Source organism: Chiloscyllium punctatum, unplaced genomic scaffold, assembly GCF_047496795.1.
Source record: "Chiloscyllium punctatum isolate Juve2018m unplaced genomic scaffold, sChiPun1.3 scaffold_547, whole genome shotgun sequence".
Taxonomy (NCBI): domain Eukaryota; kingdom Metazoa; phylum Chordata; class Chondrichthyes; order Orectolobiformes; family Hemiscylliidae; genus Chiloscyllium; species Chiloscyllium punctatum.
The window spans coordinates 54204-78357 of record NW_027310281.1 but is presented as its reverse complement, the minus strand read 5'-3'; the positions used below and the strand labels follow the sequence as shown (position 1 = coordinate 78357).

Here is a 24154-nt window from a genome sequence, read left to right as displayed (position 1 = left end):
TCTCTTTGAAATGTAGATTCATTTAGATATAACTGCGTCACTTTACATATGAAGATATCCCTTTGAATGTGCTCACATCCCTTTGAAATATAATCTTGTCCATTTAAACCTCTTTATTTGCAGAAATACCCGTTAAAATGTCCACGTCCCTTTAAAATGCAGATTTCCCCCTTTAGATATGACGCCGTCCTGTTCGATGTCGGAATATCTGTTTAAATTGAGCCGTGAGCTTTCCCAATGTAGACAGGGCTCCTCGAAACGTGGCAGTGTCCCCGCCCCCCGCAGCTGCAGAGTGAGACAGGAGAGTTTGTTTTTGTGAATGAACAGTTGGAGCGCGAGGTGGCTGTGACTTGGTGACGGTGAGGATCCCCCGGCCACGCCCATCCCTCCCCCCCGGGCCACGCCCATCCCTCCCCCCCCGGGCCCCGCCCATCCCTCCCCCCCGGGCCCCGCCCATCCCTCCCCCCCCGGGCCCCGCCCATCCCTCCCCCCCCGGGCCCCGCCCATCCCTCCCCCCCCGGGCCCCGCCCATCCCCCCCCGGGCCCCGCCCATCCCCCCGGACCCCGCCCATCCCCCACGTGCAGACGTCACGCGGGGGTGAAGGCGGTTGGGAGGAGAAGTCGCTCGAGCGAGGAAGCGGCGGGAGGGCGGCCGTTAGGAAAATCCAGATATCCTGAATTAATCTAGTCCCCTTTGCCAGCGCTATATCCCTCTAAACCCTTCCTATTCATATACCCATCCAGATACCTTTTAAAGGCTGTAATTATACCAGCCTCCTCCACTTCCTCTGGCAGCTCATTCCATACCTGCACCACCCTCCACATGGAAACGTTGCCCCTTCAGGAACCTTTTATATCTTTGTGGCCTCACCCTAAACCTATTCCCTCTAGTTGTGAGTCTCACCCCAACACTGAGGAAAAGACTTAAAAACATTGCCAAATATCGAGCCACATTGGGGGGGAATTATGGCTCTGCCCTTTTTGTTCTCCGATAGGTATTTGGAAACTTAAAATCTGTCAATAACATCAGCATTGCTACAGAGCACGTTGTGTACACTCCTCAGTGTCAACAAGCAGGGCACGTGTTTGCCAATGTCACCAAAACATTGGGCATGTTCCTCACTGTCGGCAGAAAAGTTGCGAAACCTACTTTTGATGGACAAATAAGGAGCACTGGAGGACCAGGGGGAGACTTGTCCTTCTGCCATTCGGAGCTCCCCTATTGGTGAATGTGGAAGTTGGACCATGAGCTTCTTAAGGTCCTGCTCCTCCTCTCTCTGAAGGAAGATTGAGCTTCACCTCAGACTGCAACTTCTTTCCTCCGTCCAACATGTGAGTACAGCACTCTCTTTTCTCACCCCCTTTTCCATTTACGTTTCATTCTGGGGTTCAAGTGTTGACTTGGAGCAACTGAAAGGAATGGGAGTGAATCCAGCGAGGGGACAGACTCTGGAAAAGTTAGTCCAGGCCTGTGTCTCAATTGGCAAATAGACAGGAGACTGGAAGAGCAAGCCAGGCAGTATCAGGAGGTGGAGAAGTCGAGGTATCTGGTGTAACCCTTGTTCAGGACTGGGGGTGGGTATAGGGAGAACTGTGGAACAAGGGTGTGCTGGGGGCAGGGTATTGAAGTGGGGATAGGTGGAGACAGGTAGAGGGTACAATAGACAATAGGTGCAGGAGTAGGCTGTTATGCCCTTCGAGCCAGCACCACCATTCATTGTGATAATGGCTGATCATCCTCAATCTGTATCCTGTTCCTGCCTTATCATCATAACCTGGTACGACCTGGTTGGTGAATGGGAGGAAGGAATCTAGTTGGCAGGGAAGAGTGGAAGGGGCTGGGAAGTGAGTTGGGGGATGGGATGGGAGATTATTTGAAATTGGAGAACTATGTTGAGTCCTCCGGGCTGTGGACTGCTCAGACAAGATGAGGTTTTGTTCCTCCAATTTGTGGTTTGGTTTGTTGTGGTAATGGAGGAAGCCAAAGATAGTCATGTCAGAAGGGGAGTGGGAAGGGGCATTAAAATGGGTGGAGACTGGGAAGTCCGCTCAGCCTCTGCGGACCCGGCTGTGATGCTCAGCAAACCATTCCCCAAGTTTACGCTCGGTTTCCCCGATGTAGAGAAGACCACAATTGACAAAGCACAGTAGGTCAAGCAGCATCTGAGCAGTCGGACAGTCGAAGCTTGGGGCACGAGCTCTTCATCAGGAATGATGTGTGGATGTTCCGAGGGGCATCAGTGTCCTTCTGTGCCAGTTGTCAGACAGGTGCAGCAGGCAATGAGCAAGGCAAGTGGTGTATAAACAAGAGGAATTGAGTTCAGAAGTGGGGATGTCTTCCTGCAGTTAGGGGGTCATTGAATATATTCAAGGCTGAGTTCATCTGATTTTTATGTGAATGTTTATGGGGAAGGCAAGAAAATAGTTTTAAGACCAGTATAGAACCAAGTTACAGAGCCATACTGCACAGAAACAGATCCTTCAGTCCAACTAGTCCATGCTGACTATGTTCTCAAACTAAACCAGTCCCACCTGCCAGTGTTTTGGCCCAAAACCCTCCAAACCTTTCCTATTCATGAACTTATCCAAATGTCTTTTAAACGTCGTTACTGTACCTGCATCCACCACTTCCTCTAGACATTTAGTCCACACGTGAACCACTCTATAAAAAAAATTGTGCCCTTCAAGTCTTTTTAAAATCTCTTTCTCCTGTCACCATCAAAATTTGCTCCCTAATCTTGAAACCCCAACCCTAGGGGAAGGACACCCGTCGTTCACCTCATCTCTCTCCTCATGATTTTATAAACCTTGATAAGGTCACATCTCCTCCTCCTCTGCTCCAGTGAAAGTCCCAGCCCATCCACCTAGATGCAGGTAGATCCATATCCAGTCATGATCGGTTCAATGCTGGTCCCAATTCTCTCTCACGGTGTCCAGGACAGCAAGAGACCACAAGACACAGGAGCAGAAATTAGGCCACCAGGTCTGCTCATTCCATTCAATCATGGCTGATATGTTTCTCAGTTACATTCTTCCGCGATAAGCAAAGTGAAAATGGAGGGAGTGAGTGTGGGATGGAGATTTTCAGTTTCCAGGGAATGAGAGAGGAAAGAGTTCACTATAAATTAGAATTTATGGGATCGGCTGATGAGCTGAGGAGTGTCATTTGGAGTTTAATTTAGAGAAATCAGAGGTTTGTACTTTGGTCAAGTAATCCAGGCAGGACTGACACAGTTAAGGGGAGTGTTGCAGAATGAAGAGACCTTGGAGTGCTGGAGTCTCAGGTGGATAGAGTAGTGAAGGCAGCGTTTGGTTTGCTTTCCTTCATTGGTCATAGCATTGAGGATAGAAGTTGTGAGATTATGTTATACACACTTTCCACTCGAACGTGTTATCTAACTGCTTAGCTGTTTTTAGTGAATATAATCCACACCTCCCGCTGCTGCCATTACATGGTTTGTTTGGAAGCCCTAGCTTTCGGAGTGATTAGATTTATTTTAGATTTTATTACTTACAGTGTGGAAACAGGCCCTTCAGTCCAAACTGACCCTTCGAAGAGCTACCCACCCAGACCCATTCCCCAACATTTACCCCTTCACCTAACACTTCAGGCAAATTAGCGTGGCCACTTCACCTAACCTGCACATCTTTGGACTGTGGGAGGAAACCCACGCAGACACGGGGAGAATGTGCAAACTCCACACTGACAGTTGCCCGAGGTGGGAATTGAACCCGGATCTCTGGCGCTCTGAAGTGCTGCTGCTGCTTCAGGTGGTTGTGGAGAATAAGGTCATGATTAGACTATTTATAGCCAACGGAGTCCAGTTCATGGAGATGTGATACATTAAACAATTTAGATTAAATCTTCCATCTTTTAGAATGGAGTTCTGTTCTTTGGTATGTTAATCCCAGAACCTGTTTTCAGTAACTTTCTCAAGAACGTAATTTAAATGCATAGCTTTTCTGTAAAAAATGTCAGGCTGACTCGACATTGGGACCAAGACAGAATTTGACCCTATTGGTGGGTAGGCTGGGACTTTTTTCACTGGAGCACAGGAGGTTGAAAGGTGAAGGTATCGAGTGCCTCATTAGCAAGTTTGCAGATGACATTCAGATTGATGGAAAGTCAGATAGTGAAGGGGACTGTCAGACGCTTCAGCAGAATATAGATCGGAGAGTTGGGAAGAGAAATGACAGATGGAGTTCAACCCAGACAAATGTGAGGTGATGCATTTTGGAAGATGCAATTCAAGAGCGAGCTATACAGTAAATGGAAAGGTCCTGGGGGAAATTGATGTACAGAGAGAGCTGGGTGTTCAGGTCTATTGTTCTCTGAAGGTGGCAAATGCGTGTTAGTAGAGTGGTCAAGGCAGCATACAACACATGTTCCATCATCGGACGGATTGAGGAAAAGAGCTGGCAGGTCGTGTTAAAGTTATATAAGATTTTGGTTTGGCGCATTTGGAATACTGCGTACAATTCCGGTCACCAGATTTCCAAAAGGATGTGGATACGTTTGGAGAGAGTGCAGAGGGGGTTCACCAGGATGTTGCCTGTTATGGAGAGCGCTAGCTATGAGGAGAGGTTGAGTAGATTAGGATTATTTTCACTGGAAATAAGGAGGTCGAGGCGGGGTGGGGGGTTCCTGATTGAGGCCGAAAAACCATGAGAGGTGTAAACGGGTGGATAGGGAGAATTATTTTCCCAGAGGAGAAGACTTAATTACTCAGGGTTACGAGTTCAAAGTGAGAGGGGAAAGGTTTGAGGGAGATCTACATGGAAAGTTCTTTACACAGAGAGTTGGTGCTCTTCCAGCACCACTAATCCAGTGCCTGCAGATTGTGCAGTCTTTCAGCAAAGTAGAATGTTTAGGGTGCAGGTTTGCTCGCTGAGCTGTAGGTTTGATATCCAGACATTTGATTACCTGGCTAGGTAACATCATCAGTGGTGACCTCCAAGTGATGCGAACCTGGTCTCCTACTTTCTATTTATATGTTTGTCCTGGATGGGGTTCCTAGGATTTGTGGTGATATCAAAGTTATGAAGAGAGATACATATTTTGTTTTACCAACTACAATGGCAGTGCAGAGAATTTCAGAAAAGTGCAATAAATATTTGCTTTTTACCCCTTATTCAACTCATTCAAGAATTTCAAATTGAATCTGAGCTAACTTGAGAGCAAATGGCAACATTCATTTGTTAATAGACTCACCATATATTATGAAAGATCACTTTTAGCTAAATCACAATGTTTAATCCCAAACAGAGCAATTAAGTGCAAAGTTACGTTCAACCATTTAATAAAACCCTGCAAATTTTATTTTGTATGAAAATACAATCATTTTATAATTTGGATAAGATCTTTACAAAGGAAATATATTAAACAAAATAGCTTTCCTGGGTATCAATATTGACAACAGTTATGCAGCTATTATTTGGCAATTGACCAACTAATTGAAATAGTTTCAGAATAAATGAGCTGCTTCATTATTATACATTGAGGTATTGCATATCTTGGCTCTCACCCAAGTATTGTCCGAAGAAAAAAATGAATCTGGATGGGGACATGAATAGGAAGCATTCAGAGGGATATGGGCCAAATGTTGGCAAATGGGTCACTTGATTAATTTAGGATATCTGTTTGGCCTGGACTGAAGGGTTTGTTTCAGTGTGTCATTACAGACGCCCCTCTTCTGGGATCCCCATACCAGCTGTTATTTTCATGAAATAATCTGACAATTGTTGACTTCCATCAACCTCTTCCATCCGGAGAAATTTCCTCTCTCTGCAAAGTGTGGTTCACGTTGGCAAGTTCAATCCTCCTCAGCAAAAAGGCAGAGAGAAAGTAGCTGCTTTTTAAACAGCTCAAGATCAAAGCACCCCCCCCCCCCCCCCCCCCCCAACCCACCTCACTTCTATACTATTGGTCACCACCAAGTTGTCCCTTTGTAATTGGATCCTTGGTACAGCCTTAACCTGGAGGAAGTATTGCCTCACTCGGCAATTTCAACCCATACCCTGTATCGCACCATCTGCTGCAGTGGGATTCAAACCCGGGAGCCCCTGGAACTGGGTTGATAGTCCAGTCGATAATGGCACTCAGCCATCGCGCCTTCAATCCACCTGCGATGGTACATGAACTCCCTGGTGCCTCCGGAGGTTGGTAGAGCTGGTGAAAGCCTTTCCGCACTCTGGGCAGCTGAAGGGCCTCTCTCCTGTGTGGATCTGCTGGTGAGTCAGCAGGTTGGAGGCCTGGGTAAATCTCTACCTGCACTTGGGGCAGCTGAAGGGCCTCTTCCCCCGTGTGGACCCACTGGTGCCTCAGCAGGATGGAGGAATCACTGAAGGCCTTCCTGCACACTGGCCAGCTGAAGGGTGTCTCCCCAGTGTGGATCCGCTGGTGGGTTAGCAGGGTGGAGGAAGTGCTGAAGCCCTTCCCGCAGACGGGACAGGGGAACGGGCGCTCCCTGGTGTGGCTGCGCCGATGAGTCTCCAGGACAGAGGGGACACGGAAGCTTTTCCTGCAGTCGCCACACTTCCACCATTTCTCCATGGTGTGGGATTCCTCGGGTTACTCCATGGCCGGAGCTTCAGCCACACACAAACGCGTGAGGAGCCCCTCCCCACCCTGAATTCCCCTTCCCAGGCTGTATAACTGTTTCAGGCTCCACACTCAGTGCGCTGCAACAGTGGGGTCTCTCATCCAGTCCCACTGATGCTGAAAACATCCTCAAACAGGAACCAAAACACTTTGCTCCTTCTCTCAGACTCAGTTGAAAATTGTTTCCGGTCCCGATGGATTGAGCGACTGTCAGACATTGACGTTGAAGTGAGGTCTGCAGACGCTGGAGAGTCAGTGTCAAAATGTGTGGTACTGGAAAAGCACAGCCGGTCAGGCAGCATCCCAATCAAATGAGAGTCAATGTTTCGGGCGTAAGGCCTTCATCTGTTGATTTTGAAGCTTCCGTCTTCAGATCTTCAAATACACTGTTAAAAACAGATTACAAAAGTCATCACTATCCGTGCAGGGTAGAAATTCAGAACAAGCAATTCTACTTTCTGTGGAATATTCTTTTCTTTTGCTGTTCCACAAAATTAAAAGCACCATCCCACTGTCCCTTCCCCTCTGTTCTCACTCCGCTCTAACTAACTCTCCTGAAGATGCTGAAAAGCAAAAACATCAAGACTGACATCTCTCTGAATTTTGGATACCTCCACCTGAAAGTTAATATCTTTCACAACACTGGGATCCTGCTGAGAGTGAGCAGGTCTGATTTTGGGAAGCAAAAATAAAGTGTCAATTCAGGGCGAACCTGCAATGCAGTTTCTTGAGGAAGGACCAGACACAAAATGGTTAATGACCCCGAGAAGGTGGGAGCAAAATGAAACATCAAGGCATTAACACCGACACACTTCAGACAAACTCTTCTGCTTCCAGTCAGGGCAAAACATGCTCTGAAAGTCCAGCCTTCACAACCACATTTCTGCTTTCGCTGAAGACAATTAGAGTCACACAGCGCAGAAACAGAACCTTTGGCCCAATCTGCCCAGATATCCTAAATTAATCTAGTCAGATTTGCCATCACTTGCCCCCTATATGGGTCGGGTGCTGACAGCTGGGACTAAATTGGGTTGGCTATCTTGTCAGCAAGGACGGAGTTGGACCGAAGGGTCTGTTTCTGTGCTGTACATCTCTATGACTCCAGTCACATTTGCCATCACTTGGCCCTGACCCATCTGAACCCTTCATATTCAGATGCCCGTCCAGGAGCCTTTTAACTTGTCATCGTACCAGCACCCACCACTTCCTCTGGCAGCTCACTCCATCACTCAAGCGACTCCACGTTGAAAGCGTCTGGTCTGGTGCACCAGATGACACCAGGATAATCTCAGATCGTTCCAGATCGCATCGATACTCAGTCAGTGGCTTTCCCGATCAGGATGTTGTACGTGATCAAACAGGTCAGTGGGTAGGCGATCCCCCACCTCTTAGTTCAAGTATCTCTACGAGAACTCCCTTGCTGGAGGGTCCCTTGGAGACACTTCAACTGGACTTCATTGAGTTGGAGAAATGAGTTGAGTTGCTATCAATATGTTTTGCTTATTGCTGATGTCTTTTCGAAGTGGATTGAAGCCTACCCTCCTCCTAACGCTACTGCTGAGACTGTGGTGAAGATTTTGTTTAAGGAAATAATTCCCCCCCTTCAGTATACCTGCGTGCATTAGCTCAGACAATGGACCACACTTTGTAGGTAATATTAACGGAGAACTCTGTTCCCAGCTTTGTATTTGTCGGCAACTGCACGGTGCTTATCATCCGCAGGCGGCCGGCCTTGTTGAATGTTTTAACCAGACTCGAGACTAAACTTGCCAAATAAGTGGCAGAGTCTGGCCTCTCCTGGTTATGCTAATCCCTGTGGCCTTATTCCAGATGTGATCCATGTCTGTGGGCAAGACACGACTGTCTCCAGCTGAGAGTCTCTCTGGTCACCCCCTCCGTACCCCTTGGAACGATTCGGCTCCCTTCTCAGTCCACGTCCACCACATGACCGAAGCAATGATTGGTTATGTTCTTGCTTTAACCAATGTTATGTGTGCCTTTCACTCCCAGGAGCTTGCGGCCTACAGCGATGTTCCCTCCCTTTCAGCCTCGTCACGGGTAGACCCTGGTTCATTGGTGCTCGTCAAGAACTGGACTGGCAAAGGTCTCCAACCTCGTTGGGATGGCCCCTTCCAGGTTTTACTTCCCACCCCTACGGCGGTCACAGTCACTGGGCGCTCAGCTTGGGTCCAACTGCACCATTGAGAATTGATTGACCGCACCAATCAAAAGTGGGGAAAGAGGAGGAGAGAATCCTGGAATCTCATGAAAAGGAGTGGACCCTGTCCAGTTGGGTTTTTGAATCCTGCTGTTGTTCTAATGTTAATCTTATTACAGATACTTGAACTAAGAGGAGCGAGTGGTGGTTTATGGAAAATATTCAGGCTGGTGTCTGGTTACTAGTGGTGTGCCACAAGGATCTGTTTTGGGACTACTGCGGTTTGTCATTTTTATAAATGACTTAGATACAGGCATAGGTGGATGGATTAGCAGAATTGGACAGAGAGGTGGCAAATGGAGTTCAATGCAGCTAAATGTGAGGTGATTCACTTTGGGAAGAATAACAGGAAGGCAGTGATCTTGGAGTCCATGTGCACAGATCCCTGAAAGTTGCCACTCAGGTAAATAGTGCTGTGAAGAAGGCATACGGTGTGTTAGGTTTCATTCGTAGAGGGATTGAGTTCTGGAACCGCAATATCACACTGCAACAAAACAAAACACGGGTGCGGCCACATTTGGAATATCCTGTATAGTTCTGGCCCCCATATTTCAGGAAGGATGTGGGAAGCATTGGAAACGGTGCAGAGGAGATTTACCAGGTTGTTGCCTGGTCTGGAGGGAGGGTCTTATGAGGAAAGGCTGAGAGAGGGTCTGTTCTCATTGGAAAGAAGGCGGATAAGGGGGGATTTGATAGAGACATATAAGATATAGATAGGGTAGACAGTGAAAGACTCTTTCCTAGGATGGTGACGTCAGCTTGTACGAGGGGGCATAACTACAAATTGAGGGGTGATAGATTTAAGACAGATGTCAGAGGCAAGTTCTTTATGCAGAGAGTGGTAAGGGCATGGAATGCCCTCCCTGCTAAGGTAGTCAACTCAGCCACATTAGGGAGATGTAAACAATCCTTAGATAAGCACATGGTTGATTGTGGGATAGTGTAGGGGGACAAGCTGAGAATAGTTCACAGGTCAGCGCAACATCGAGGGCTGAAAGGCCTGTTCTGCACTGTACTGTTCTATGTTCCATGTTCTAAACTTAGTGCAGGAGGCTGAAAGAAATGAGCAGCTTTAAAACAAAAACCTCTTGGAGCTCAAAGCTTTCAATGAGAGTCTGAGCCCGGCAGTAAGTTCAGGTAACCTTTATTGCAACCCAACTTTGTTACAGCTTCAGATTCCCCCACCAAAAGGCAGATAAAAAGAAGTTGCTTTTTGAACAGCTCAAGGTCAAAGTGCACACACCACACCTCCCCTGTCCCACGTCCCCCTCACTGTCTTTACTATTGGTCAGCACCAAGTTGTCCCTTTGTAATTGGATCCTTGTTACAGCCGTAACCCGGAGGAAGTATTGCCTCACTCAGCAATTTTAACCCATACCCTGTCTCCAAGTAAGTGGCTCCCTGCTCATTTGCCAGGAAGGGTCAGTGTAGAGTCAACCAGACTGCTGTGGGTCTGGAGTCACGTGTAGACCAGTCCGGGTAAAGGATGCAGCTGGAACGATTGAGTGAATCCTTTCCCCCAATGGTGGTTCCCTTCCCTAACAAGGGAGAGAGTGAATCAGATGGGGGCTTTCTCCCCCGCACCACCCCCTCCCTGAAACGGTCTCATTGTTAGATTCCGAACTCCACATTTCTGACCGAATACCGATTCTGCCATCTGTCGTGGCAGGATTTGAACCCGGCAGACCCCGGAACCGGGTTGATAGTCCAATCGATAATGGCACTCGGCCGTCACTCCTTAAATCCCCCTGCGATGGCACGTGAACTCGCTGGTGCTTCCACAGGTTGCAGGAGTAGGTGAAGCCCTTCCCGCACTGAGAGCAGGTGAACGGCCTCTCCCCCGTGTGGATCCGCTGGTGCCTCAGCAGGGTGGAAGATGTGCTGAAAGCCTTCCCACACTCGGGGCAGCTGAAGGGCCTCTCTCCCGTGTGGACCCGCCGGTGGGTCAGCAGGTGGGAGGTATACCTGAAGCCCTTCCTGCACTGAGAGCAGGTGAATGGCCTCTCCCCCGTGTGGACCCGCTGGTGGGTCAGCAGGGTGGAGGAATTGCTGAAGGCCTTCCCGCACTCGGGGCAGCTGAAGGGCCTCTCCCCCGTGTGGACACGTTGGTGCCTCAGCAGGGTGGAAACCTGGGTAAAGGCCTTCCCACACTCTGGGCAGCTAAAGGGCCTCTCCCCCGTGTGGACCCGCTGGTGGGTCTGCAGGTTGAAGGAGCAGGTGAAGGCCTTCCCACACTGAGAGCAGGTGAACGGCCTCTCCCCCGTGTGGATACGCTGGTGGGTCAGCAGGGAGGAGACGTGGGTAAAGGCCTTCCCGCACTGAGAGCAGCTGAAGGGTCTCTCCTCTGTGTGGATACGCTGGTGACTCTGCAGGGTGGAGGAGCAGGTGAAGCCCTTCCCGCACAGAGAGCAGGTGAATGGCCTCTCCCCCGTGTGGACATGTTGGTGCCTCAACAGGGCAGAGGAATTACTGAAGGCCTTCCTGCATTCAGGACAGCTGAAGGGCCTCTCCCCCGTGTGGATACGCTGGTGGCTCCGCAGGTTGGAGGAGCAGGTGAAGCCCTTTCCGCACTGAGAGCAGGTGAACGGCCTCTCCCCATTGTGGACACGCTGGTGACTCTGCAGGGTGGAGGAATCGCTGAAGGCCTTCCCGCACTCAGGACAGCTGAAGGGCCTTTCCCCCGTGTGGACACGCTGGTGCCTCAGTAGGGTGGAGACCTGGGTAAAGGCCTTCCCACACTCTGGGCATCTGAAGGGCCTCTCCCCTGTGTGGATACGCCGGTGACTCTGCAGTGTGGAGGCCTGGGTAAAGGCCTTCCCGCACTCTGGGCAGCTGAAGGGCCTTTCCCCCGTGTGGTCCTGCTGGTGGGCCAACAGGTGAGAGGAATGTCTGAAGGCCTTCCCGCAGTCGGTGCAGGGGAATGGCCTCTCCCCCGTGTGACTGCGCCGATGAGTCTCCAGGGCAGACGGGAAATGGTAGCCTTTCCCACAGTCACCACACTTCCACGGTTCCTCCACAGGGCGGGATTCCTCAGGTTTCTCCATGGCCACAGCTTCAGCTGCACACAAACACGTGTAGAGCCCCTCCCTGCCGTGAAGTCCCCTTCCCAGGCTGTATAACTGTTTCAGGCTCCACACACAGTTCGCTGCAACAGTGGGATCTCTCGTCCAGTCCCACTGATGCTGAAAACGTCCTCAAACAGGAACCAAAAAGTGTAGATCCCTCTCACAGAAATCACAGTCAAAAATCGTTGTGGTCCCGATGGATTCAGAGACTGTCAGACATTGACATCAAAGTGAGGACTGCAGACACTGGAGAGTCAGTCAAAAAATGTGGCGCTGGAAAAGCACAGCAGGTCAGGCAGCATCCGAGGAACAGGAGAGTCAATGTTTCGGGAATAAGCCCTTCGTCCGTTGATTTTGAAACTTCAGTCTTCAGATTTTCATATACTCTGCAAAAAGAGATTACAAAAGTCATCACTATCAGTGTAGGGTAGAAATTCAGAACAAGCAATTCTACTTTCTGTGGAATATTCTTTTGCTGTTCCACAATGTTGAAAGCACCATCCCACTCTCCCTTCCCCTCTGTTCTCAGCCCGCTGTAACTAATTCCCCTAAAGGTGCTGATTCAGGATCTTACAGGGGCAGAAAAAGCAAAAACATCAAGACTGACATCTCTCTGAATTTTGGATACCTCCACCTGAAAGTTAATATCTTTCACAACACTGGGATCCTGCTGAGAGTGAGCAGGTCTGATTTTGGGAAGCAATAAAAAAGTGTCAATTCAGCTACAATGCAGCTTCTTGAGGAAGGACCAGACACAAAATGGTTAATGACCCCGGGAAGGTGGAAGCAAAATGAGACATCAAGGCATTAACACCGACACACTTCAGTCAAACTCTTCTGCTCCCAGTCAGGGCAGAACATGCTCTCTACGAGAACTCCCTTGCTGGCGGGTCCCTTGGAGACACTTCAACTGGACTTCATTGAGTTGGAGAAATGAGTTGAGTTGAGTTGCTATAAATATGTTTTGCTTATTGTTGATATCTTTTTGAAGTGGATTGAAGCCTACCCTCCTCCTAACACTACTGCTGAGACTGTGATGAAGATTTTGTTTAAGGAAATAATTCCCCGCTTCAGTATACCTGCGTGCATTCGCTCAGATAATGGACCACACTTTGCATGTAATATGAACGGAGAAACCTTCCAGGTTTTACTTCCCACCCCTACGACGGTCACAGTCGCTGGGCGCTCAGCTTGCGTCCAACTGCACCGTTGTCAATTGAATAGCCGCACCAATCAGTCCCCGATTCCATTCTATTTGTCAGACTTCCTACTGCCGATCCTTTGAAGAGAAATATCACTTTCCAATACCTCCGGTCTGTGTATACAAACAGCCAGTGTAATACTGCCTGGGGTACAGCAGGCCTTATGTGGCACATGGACCTGGAACGGAACCCTTCCCTTGTGCATTTATAGGCCTTTTCTCTTGTCAGAACCAGATACTGTCACCAAGACCATGAACAATAGAGCTAAGGGAGAGCCCAATGGGAACAGCATTCTGAGGACCATTATCTCCCATACCGTGCGAGTGCTCGAGTCACTTGGCCCATTTTGTACAGTGCTAAAGCGACTCCTCTTCCAAAACGTTGACCCTACTGTAGACCTGACCAGACCCCCTACTGTAACATTTCGGTAACCTATTTTGACAAACTCTCCCTAATATACACCAAACCAGACTATTATTTCTTCAGCTAAGGTAAAGCTACCAATTTCCTTGTCCTGGATGGCAAAGATGTCCCTCATAAGGTCACTATCGGAGTCCTTGTTCCCACAACAGTACCTTGTCCAGGCCAGTGGACAAGTCGATGGAACCTCAGCCAACCTTGCTCCAACTGAAAGGATCCCACGGAACTGGGTGACAATACAGGACACCCGATAGGCTGGGGAATCCAGAGTACCCTGAGGTTGGAAGGATCGGCAGGGGTGACAAGTCAACAGAACCTCAATTCCCTCTTTTGTGGCCTGACCATTTGAGGAAATAAGAGTAAAGAGGCTCTGAATCAGAGTAGACTGGGATTATCAGACCTGTGTCTTTACTCTGTGCAGAATCGGTGTGCCTTAGACTATATACTCGCCTGGGAGGGTGAGGTCAGCACCATTGTCCAAGATAAACGCACTATGGGCATTCCCAATCTCACTGGCAATATTAACTAAGATACAAGAAGTGATCCAGGTATTCCGTGACAGAATGACTGAAGGGACCAGTTGGGGAAACTGCAGATTGGGCCGATGGTACAATTGGCTTATCGGTTTAGCTATGTCTGTTTGTCGGTATTGGTATTGTTAGCTATTTAATTGCTAGGCTTATGAGGTCCCTTAGCGATATAGATTTGCCCCAGAAGATGTTCCTTTCGCGATCTGATGGCTCACCCACACGTGTCGATGGTGATGATAAATATGACCAGATGAGCTGTGAAGATGGTGGTGCTGCTCTACAGGATGTTGATGGCTGGACCACCTTGAAGGGCATTCGTTTGGACTAGCCTTCTCTTTCAGTGATCGTGGTGCAATCAAAGGGAGGAATGAGAGTGTGGGCATCTGGGTGATGAAGTCTATAGCATTAAAACTTGTCTTTAAACATTCAGACTAAAATGTAATGCTGAATTATTGAATACATTTACTGCACTAGAAAATAAACAGGCAGGAAAGCTCAGAAAGAGGAGAGAACTTAAAGATAGGGACACCTGGGCTCACCAAGTGAGAACAGGATGCTGTAAGGCAATGAAGAACGTTTGCCTCAGCATCAGTGAATCTGTGTGAACAGGACACCAAGTGATAACATTCACAGCCGTTCCCTTGTGAGACCATTTTAGTGCTGAGACTGTTGAATCCTGTAGAAAATTAACTCTTAGTGCTTATCTGCAATGGATTGAAATGAATTGCATTTTGGGACTTTATGATGATATTGAGTATCCATTACTGGTTATTAAATACAAACTCTGTAAAAGGAAATATTGATAAAGCTTTACCTTACTTGCTGCAGGCGAGGCTCCAGCAGAGGAAACAGGCCGCGGGCACACTTCCGGCTTCGGGATGGCCACGCCCACTGGCCCAGGTCCCGGTCCCGCCCCCTCCTACGCCAACGTCACCCCTCAACGCCGCCCCTTCCGAACGCAGCTCATAGACCCCGCCCCTTCCTGAAGCAGGTCATAAGCCCCGCCGCTTCGGGACAAAGCCCCGCCTCTGGGAACCAAACTCTTTCCCCTCCTGCACTAAACCCCACCCCTTCGCCGCGAACCCCGCGCGAGTCAAAACCACGCCCCCCTTTCTCACGCGCAACCGCCCACAAAGCCGCGCGCGTCCACGCTGGACGCGCCGCATCGTCCGCTGAGCCTCGCCCCGCCTACAAGCGCGCGAACCTCACGAGATACGCCCCGCCCATGAGCACCGCCCTCCCGCTAAAACCCGTCCCCCAGGCTAAACCCCGCCCCTCCTGGTAAACCCCGCCCACCCAGGTGTATTTGGAAGCACTAGCTTCTGCAGCGCTGCTCCTTCTGCGGGTGGCTGTGCTGCAGGATCATAAGACACAGAATTAATAGCAAAACATCACAGTGTCTTGCAACCGATGCAATGTTTGGCACAAACCTGGACCGCTGCTGAATCCTTCATTTTTTAGAAGGGGTTGCAGGTTTCAGTTCATCAATATATAAATTCCAGAACTTTAGATCAGATTCCCTACAGTGTGGAAACAGGCCCTTCGGCCCAACAAGTCCACACCGATCCGTCGAAGAGCAAAACACCCAGCCCCATTCCCCGTCACCTAATACAATGGTGCAATTTAGTGTGGCCAATTCACCCTAACCCACACATCTTGGGACTGTGGGAGGATATCCGCGCAGACGTGGGAGGGGAATTGAACCCGGGGCTCTGGTGCTGTGAGGCAGCAGTGCTAACCACAAAAAAAACAGGTGACGTTTTCTATTTTTCAGCGGCAGCAGCAACCCAGGAGTGGGGAGTCACTGAGTTGAGGTTTTACATTTGAAGTTGGAGAGCAGAGGTTCCTGGGAGAGGAGGGACGACTTATTTTTATTTTCTTCCTGCTGTATAAGTCAGAGGGTACTGTTGAGGGGGGAAAACGTCCTACTAGGGGTATGCACTGGGGCCCAGGTCTCTTGCACCAGAAGGAAAGGAGGGAAAGCAGGAGAGTATTAGTCATTGGGGAGTCGATACTTAGAGGGTCAGATAGAAGGTTTGTTGGGAACGAACAAGACTCGCGGTTGGTGTGTTGCCTCTCAGGTGCCAGGGTGCGTGATGTCTTGGATCATGTCTTTGGGGTCCTGAAGGGAGAGGGTGTCCTGCCCCAAACCATGGTCCACGTAGGTACCAACGACATAGGTAGAAAGAGGGATAGGGATGTAAGGCAGGATTTCAGGGAGCTAGGGTGGAAGCTGAGGGCTAGAACAAACAGAGTGGTTATCTCTGGTTTGTTACCCATGCCACGTGATAGCAGAGCAAGGAATAGGGAGAGATATTATCTGAACACGTGGCTGTAAGGATGGTGCAGGAGGGAGGGTTTCAGGTTTTTGGATAATTGGGGAAAGTGGGACTTGTACAAACAGGACAGTCTTCACTTGAACCAGGGTGGGAAATTTGCTGGTGCTATTCGGGTGGGTTTAAACTAGCTCAGCAGGGGGATGGGAACCAGGGGTGTAGCTGCAATGCACAGGAGGATGAGAGCAGGAAGGACAGGGACAGGATTTCAGGGTCACAGGAATGTGCTGGCAGACAGCGAAGTGGTTTGAAGTGTGTCTACATCAATGCAAGAGTATCCACAATAAGGTAGGTGAGCTTGCAGCACAGATAGGTACCTGGGACTTGGATGTTGTGGCCATTTTGGAGACATGGATAGAGCAGGGTGAGGAATGGATGTTGCAGGTTCCAGGGTTTTGATCTTTAATGAAGAACAGCCAAGACGGTAAAAGAGGGAGAGGTGTGGCCTTGTTAGTCAAGGATAGTATAACGGTGGCTGACAGAACTTTTGATGAGGACTCGTCTACTGAGGTAATGTGGGCTGAGGTTAGAAACAGGAGAGGAGACGTTACACTGCTTGGAGTTTTTTTTAATAGGCCTCCGCAGAGTTCCAGGGAGGTGGAAGAGAGGATTAGCAAAAATTATTCTGGGTAGGAGTGAAAGGAACAGGATGGTCATTAGGGGGGACTTTACCTCCCCCAACATTGACAGGAAATGCTTTCACTCTAGTACATCGTATGGATCAGTTTTTGTCCAGTGTGTGCAAGAGGGTTTTCTGACACAGTATGTCGAAGGGCCAACAAGAGGGGAGGTCACACTGGATCTGGTGCTTGGAAATGAATCAGGCCAGATGTTTGATTTAGTGGAAGGTAAGCACTTTGGAGAGAGTGACCATAATTCAGTTAGGTTTCATTTAGCGATGTAAAGGGATAGGAACATGCCACAGGTCAAGAGTTATCGATGGGGCAAGGGCAATTATAATGCAATTAGGCAAGAGTTAGGATGCATAGAATAGGGTAGCAAAATGCAGGGGATGGGGACAATTGAAATGTGGAGCTGGTTTAAGGAACAGATATTGTGTGTCCTTGATAGGTATGTCCCTGTCAGGCAGGGAGGAAGTTATAGGGTAAGGGAAGCGTGGTTTACAATAGAAATTGCGTCTCTTGTTACAAAGAAGGAGACGGCTTATGTGTTGATGAGGCAAGATGGTTCAGATGAGGTGATGGAGAATTATAGATCAGCGAGGAAGGATCTAAAGAGAGAGTTAAGAGCAAAGAGAGGACATGAGCAGTCTTTAACAAATAGAATACAGGAGAAGCCTAAAGCTTTCTATAGGTATGTGAGGAATAAGAGGATGATTAGGGTAGGAATAGGGCCAGTCAAAGACAGAAGTGGGAAGTTGAGTCTGGGCCCTGTGGAGATTGGAGAGGTGTTAATGAATATCTCTCATCGGTCTTCACTCAGGAAAAAGAGAATATTGTAGAGGAGAAGAATGAGGTACGAGATATTAGACTCGAAAGGATCGAGGTTAGTTGCACACAGGTGTTATCAATTCTAGAAGGAGTGAAAGTAGACAAATGCCCTGGGCCGAATGGGATTTATCAGAGGATTCTTTGGGAAGCGAGTGAGGAGATAGAAGAGCCTTTGGCTGTGATATTTGAGTCGTTATTGTCTACAGGTTTAGTACCAGAGTGGAGGATTGCAAATGTTGTGCCCTTGTTCAAGAAGGGCAGCAGAGATGACCCAGGTAATTATAGACCAGTGAGCCTTACATCTGTTGTTGGAAAGCTTTTGGAAAGGAATGTTAGAGATAGGATTTATAATCATCTAGCAAGCAACAATTTGATTTCAGATAATCAACATGGTTTCATCAAGGGCAGATCGTGTCTCACAAAACCTCATTGGGTTTATTGAGAAGGTGACCAAGCATGGAGATGAAGGTAGGGCAGTTGACATGGTGTACATGGACCTCAGTAAAGGTTCCACATGGCAGGCTGTTGGAGAAAATGCAGAGGCATGGGATTGAGGGTGATTTAGCAGTTTGGATTAGAAACTGGCTTTCTGAAAGAAGGCAGGGAGTGGTGGTTTATGGAAAATATTCAGACTGGAGTCCAGTTACTAGTGGTGTGCCACAAGGATCTGTTTTGGGACTATTGCGGTTTGTCATTTTTATAGATGACTTAGATGCAGGCATAGGTGGATGGATTAGTAAATTTGCAGAAAACACTAAAGTGGGGGGAGTACTGGACAGTTTGGAAGAATGTTATAGGTTGCAGGGGGACTTGGATAAACTGCAGAATTGGGCTGAGAGGTGGCAAATGAAGTTCAATGCAGCTAAATGTGAGGTGATTCGCTTTGGGAAGAATAACAGGAAGGCAGTGATCTTGGAGTCCATGTACATAGATCCCTGAAAGTTGCCACCCAGGTGGATAGTGCTGTGAAGAAGGCATACGGTGTGTTAGGTTTCATTCATAGAGGGATTGAGTTCCGGAACCGCAATATCATGCTGCAACTGTACAAAACGCTGGTGCGGCCACACTTGGAATATTGTGTATAGTTCTGGCCCCCATATTTCAGGAAGGATATGGGAAGCATTGGAAAAGGAGCAGAGGAGATTTACCAGGTTGTTGCCTGGTCTGGAGGGAGGGTCTTATGAGGAAAGGCTGAGAGACTTGGGTCTGTTCTCATTGGAAAGAAGGCGGCTAAGAGGGGATTTGATAGAGACATATAAGATGATCAGAGGATTAGATAGGGTAGACAGTGAAAGACTCTTTCCTAGGATGGTGATGTCAGCTTGTACGAGGGGACATAACTACAAATTGAGGGATGATAGATTTAAGACAGATGTCAGAGGCAAGTTCTTTATGCAGAGAGTGGTAAGGGCGTGGAATGCCCTACCTGCTAAGGTAGTCAACTCAGCCACATTAGGGAGATTTAAACAATCCTTAGATAAGCGCGTGGATGATTTTGGGATAGTGTCGGGGGACAAGCTGAGAATAGTTCAAAGGTCGGTGCAACATCGAGGGCTGAAAGGCCTGTTCTGCACTGTACTGTTCTATGTTCCATGTTCTAAACTTAGTGCAGGAGGCTGAAAGAAATGAGCAGCTTTAAAACAAAAACCTCTTGGAGCTCAAAGCTTTCAATGAGAGTCTGAGCCCGGCAGTAAGTTCAGGTAACCTTTATTGCAACTCAACTTTGTTACAGCTTCAGATCCCCCTAGCAAAAAGGCAGAGAAACAGCAGGTGCTTTTTGAACAGCTCAACGTGAAAGTGCACCCCCCTCCCCTCACTGTCTTTACTATTGGTCAGCACCAAGTTGTCCCTTTGTTATTGGATCCTTGGTACATCCGTAACCCGGAGGAAGTATTGCCTCACTCAGCAATTTTAACCCATACCCTGTCTCCAAGTAAGTTTCTCCCCGCTCATTTGCCAGGAAGGGGCAGTGTAGAGTCAACCAGACTGCTGTGGGTCTGGAGTCAGGTGTAGACCAGACCGGGTAAAGGATGCAGCTGGAACGACTGAGTGAATCCTTTCCCCCAATGGTGGTTCCCTTCCCTAACAAGGGAGAGAGGGAATCAGATGGGGGCTTTCTCCCCTGCACCACCCCCTCCCTGAAACGGTCTCATCGTTAGATTCCAAACTCCACATTTCTGACCGAATACCAATTCTGCCGTCTGTCTTGGCGGGATTCAAACCCGGGAGTCCCCGGAACCTGGTTGATAGTCCAATCGATAATGGCACTCGGCCGTCACTCCTTCAATCCCCCTGCGATGGCACGTGAACTCGCTGGTGGGTCAGCAGGTGGGAGGAGTAGGTGAAGGCCTTCCCGCACTGAGAGCAGGTGAACGGCCTCTCCCCCGTGTGGATCCGTTGGTGCCTCAGGAGGGAGGAGGATGTGCTGAAGCCCTTTCCGCATTTGGGGCAGCTGAAGGGCCTCTCTCCCGTGTGGATCCGCCAGTGGGTCAGCAGGTGGGAGGTATACCTGAAGCCCTTCCCGCACTGAGAGCAAGTGAAGGGCCTCTCCCCCGTGTGGACACGCTGGTGCCTCAGCAGGGTGGAGGCCTGGGTAAAGGCCTTCCCACACTCGGGGCAGCTGAAGGGCCTCTCCCCCGTGTGGACACGCTGGTGCCTCAGCAGGGCGGAGGAGCAGGTGAAGCCCTTTCCGCACTGAGAGCAGGTGAACGGTCTCTCCCCCGTGTGGATCTGCTGGTGGGTCAGCAGGGTGGAGGAATTGCTGAAGGCCTTCCCACACTCGGGGCAGCTGAAGGGCCTCTCCCCCGTGTGGACCCGTCGGTGGGTCAGCAGGTGGGAGGAATCGCTGAAGGCCTTCCCGCACTGAGAGCAGGTGAACGGCCTCTCCCCCGTGTGGACCCGCTGGTGCCTCCGCAGGGAGGAGGAATCGCTGAAGGCCTTCCCGCACTTGGGGCAGCTGAAGGGCCTCTCCCCCGTGTGGACACGCTGGTGGCTCCACAGGTGGGACGAATTGCTGAAGGCCTTCCCGCACTCGGGGCAGCTGAAGGGCCTCTCCCCCGTATGGACCCGCTGGTGGGTCAGCAGGTGGGAGGGGCAGGTGAAGCCCTTCCCGCACTGAGAGCAGGTGAACGGTCTCTCCCCGGTGTGGACATGCTGGTGGGCCAACAGGGTAGAGGAATTGCTGAAGGCCTTTCCGCACTCGGGGCAGCTGAAGGGCCTCTCCCCGGTGTGGACACGCTGGTGCCTCAACAGGTGGGAGGAATACCTGAAGCCCTTCCCGCACTGAGAGCAAGTGAAGGGCCTCTCCCCCGTGTGGACCTGCTGGTGGGTCAGCAGGTGGGAGGAGCAGGTGAAGCCCTTCCCGCACTGAGAGCAGGTGAATGGCCTCTCCCCGGTGTGGACACGCCCGTGCCTCAGCAGGGTGGAGGAGTCGCTGAAGGCCTTCCCACACTTGGGGCAGCTGAAGGGCCTTTCCCCCGTGTGGACACGCTGGTGCCTCAGTAGGGTGGAGGCCTGGGTAAAGGCCTTCCCGCACTCTGGGCAGCTGAAGGGCCTCTCCCCTGTGTGGACCCGCTGGTGGGTCAGCAGGGTGGAGGCCTGGGTAAAGGCCTTCAAGCACACTGGGCAGCTGAAGGGCCTCTCCCCCGTGTGGACACGCTGGTGGGTCAGCAGGTGGGAGGATGTGCTGAAGGCCTTCCCACACTCTGGGCAGCTAAAGGGCTTCTCCCCCGTGTGGTCCCGCTGGTGGGCCAACAGGTGGGAGGAATGTCTGAAGGCCTTCCCGCAATCAGTGCAGGGGAATGGCCTCTCCCCGGTGTGACTGCGCCGATGTGTCTCCAGGGCAGATGGGACACGGAAGCCTTTCCCACAGTCGCCACACTTCCACGGTTCCTCCACAGGGCGGGATTCCTCAGGTTTCTCCATAGCCACAGCTTCAGCTGCACACAAACACGTGTAGAGCCCCTCCCTGCCGTGAAGTCCCCTTCCCAGGCCGTATAACTGTTCCAGGCTCCACGCACAGTGCGCTGAAAACGTCCTCAAAGAGGAACCAAAAAGTGTGGTTCCCTCTCACAGAAATCACAGTCAAAAATAGTTGCGGTCCCGATGGATTCAGAGACTGTCAGACATTGACATCAAAGTGAGGACTGCAGACACTGGAGAGTCAGTCAAAAAATGTGGCACTGGAAAAGCACAGCAGGTCAGGCAGCATCCGAGGAACAGGAGAGTCAATGTTTCGGGCATAAGCATTTCATCTGTTGATTTTGAAACTTCAGTCTTCAGATTTTCATATACTCTGCAAAAACAGATTACAAAAGTCATCACTATCAGTGCAGGGTAGAAATTCAGAACAAGCAATTCTACTTTCTGTGGAATAATCTTTTGTTGTTCCACAAAACTGAAAGTACCATCCCACTCTCCTTTCACCTCTGTTCTCACTCCGCTCTAACTAATTCCCCTGAAGGTGCTGATTCAGGATCGTACAGGGGCAGAAAAAGCAAAAACATCAAGACTGACATCTCCACCTGAAAGTTAATATCTTTCACAACACTGGGATCCTGCTGAGAATGAGCAGGTCTGATTTTGGGAAGCAAAAATAAAGTGTCAATTCAGGGTGAACCTGCAATGCAGCTTCTCGAGGAAGGACCAGACACAAAATGGGATCAAAATGAGACATCAAGGCATTAACACCAACACACTTCAGTCAAACTCTTCTGCTTCCAGTCAGGGCAGAACATGCTCTGAAGGTCCAGCCTTCACACCACACTTCTGCTTTCACTGAAGACAATTAGGGTCACACAGCGCAGAAACAGACTCTTTGGCCCAACCTGCCCAGATATCCTAAATTAATCTAGTCACGTTTGCCATCACTTGGCCCCTATATGGGCCGGGTGCTGGCAGCTGGGACTAAATTGGGTTGGCTCTCTTGTCAGCAAGGACGAGTTGGACCGAAGGGTCTGTTTCTGTGCTGTACATCTCTATGAGTGCAGTTGCATTTGCCATCACTTGGCCCTGACCCATCTGAACCCTTCATATTCAGATGCTCATCCAGGAGCCTTTTAACTTGTCATCGTACCAGCACCCAACACTTCCTCTGGCAGCTCACTTCATCACTCAAGCGACTCCACGTTGAAAGCGTCAGGTCTGCTGCAGAACTCCCTTGCTGGAGGGTCCCTTGGAGACACTTCAACTGGACTTCATTGAGTTGGAGAAATGAGTTGAGTTGCTATAAATATGTTTTGCTTATTGTTGATGTCTTTTCGAAATGGATTGAAGTCTACCCTCCTCCTAACACTACTGCTGAGACTGTGGTGAAGATTTTGTTTAAGGAAATAATTCCCCGCTTCAGTATACCTGCGTTCATTAGCTCAGACAATGGACCACACTTTGCATGTAATATTAACGGAGAACTCTGTTCCCAGCTTCGTATTTGTCGGCAACTGCACGGTGCTTATCATCCGCAGGCGGCCGGCCTTGTTGAATGTTTTAACCAGACTCAAGACTAAATTTACCAAATTAATGGCCGAATCTGGCCTCTCCTGGTTATGTTAATCCCTGTGGCCTTATTCCAGATGCGATCCATGTCTGCGGGCAAGACACGACTGTCTCCAGCTGAGAGTCTCTCTGGTCACCCCCTCCGTCCCCTTTGGAACAATTCGCCTCCCTTCTCAGTCCACGTCCACCACATGACCGAAGCAATGTTTGGTTATCTTCTTGCTCTAACTAGTGTTATGTGTGTCTTTCACTCCCAGGAGTGTGTGACCTACAGCGATGTTCCCTCCCTTTCAGCCTCGTCACGGGTAGACCCTGGTTCGTTGGTGCTCGTCAAGAACTGGACTGGCAAAGGTCTCCACCCTCGTTGGGATGGCCCCTTCCAGGTTTTACTTCCCACCTGTTGAATCCTGTAGAAAATTAACTCTTAGTGCTTATCTGCAATGGATTGAAATGAATTGCATTTTGGGACTTTATGATGATATTGAGTATCCATTACTGGTTATTAAATACAAACTCTGTAAAAAGAAATATTGATAAAGCTTTACCTTACTTGCTGCAGGCGAGGCTCCAGCGGAAGAAACAGGCCGCGGGCAGACTTCCGGCTTCGGGATGGCCACGCCCATTGCACCAGGTCTTGGTCCCGCCCCCTCCTCCGCCCAGGGGACACCTTAACCCCGCCCCTTCCGAACGCAGCTCGTAAACCCCGCCCCTTCCGAACGCAGCTCGTAAACCCCGCCCCTTCCGAACGCAGCTCGTAAGCCCCGCCGCTTCGGGACAAAGCCCCGCCTTTGTGAACCAAACCTCTTTCCTCCCCTTGGACCAAACCCCACCCCTTCGC

At 49.7% G+C, this 24154-nt stretch overlaps 3 protein-coding genes across 8 annotated transcripts in view; 1 reads left to right on the top strand and 2 right to left on the bottom strand.

The window, feature by feature from the left end:
- Positions 1-24154, top strand: part of LOC140473202 (uncharacterized) — a 101008-nt gene that overhangs the window by 33513 nt on the left and 43341 nt on the right. The window lies entirely within an intron of this gene.
- Positions 9948-14943, bottom strand: LOC140473200 (uncharacterized). 3 transcript variants are annotated; one of them, XM_072567583.1, is made up of 2 exons: positions 14851-14943; positions 9948-12270 (listed from the first exon to the last, which is right to left on the bottom strand). In XM_072567583.1, exon 2 carries the CDS (start codon positions 11861-11863, stop codon positions 10358-10360), a length of 1506 nt encoding a protein of 501 aa, XP_072423684.1. In that variant the 5' UTR covers positions 11864-12270; positions 14851-14943; the 3' UTR covers positions 9948-10357. The 3 variants fall into 3 exon arrangements, with proteins under 3 accessions (XP_072423684.1, XP_072423686.1, XP_072423685.1); XM_072567585.1 differs by lacking the exon at positions 14851-14943 and adding an exon at positions 14576-14597; XM_072567584.1 differs by lacking the exon at positions 14851-14943 and adding an exon at positions 14252-14358.
- On the bottom strand, positions 19514-23913 carry LOC140473199 (uncharacterized). Of its 4 annotated transcripts, none has more exons than XM_072567579.1 (2): positions 23862-23913; positions 19514-22117 (listed from the first exon to the last, which is right to left on the bottom strand). In XM_072567579.1, exon 2 carries the CDS (start codon positions 21745-21747, stop codon positions 20107-20109), a length of 1641 nt encoding a protein of 546 aa, XP_072423680.1. In that variant the 5' UTR covers positions 21748-22117; positions 23862-23913; the 3' UTR covers positions 19514-20106. The 4 variants fall into 4 exon arrangements, with proteins under 4 accessions (XP_072423680.1, XP_072423682.1, XP_072423681.1 ...); XM_072567581.1 differs by lacking the exon at positions 23862-23913 and adding an exon at positions 23176-23759; XM_072567580.1 differs by lacking the exon at positions 23862-23913 and adding an exon at positions 23334-23759.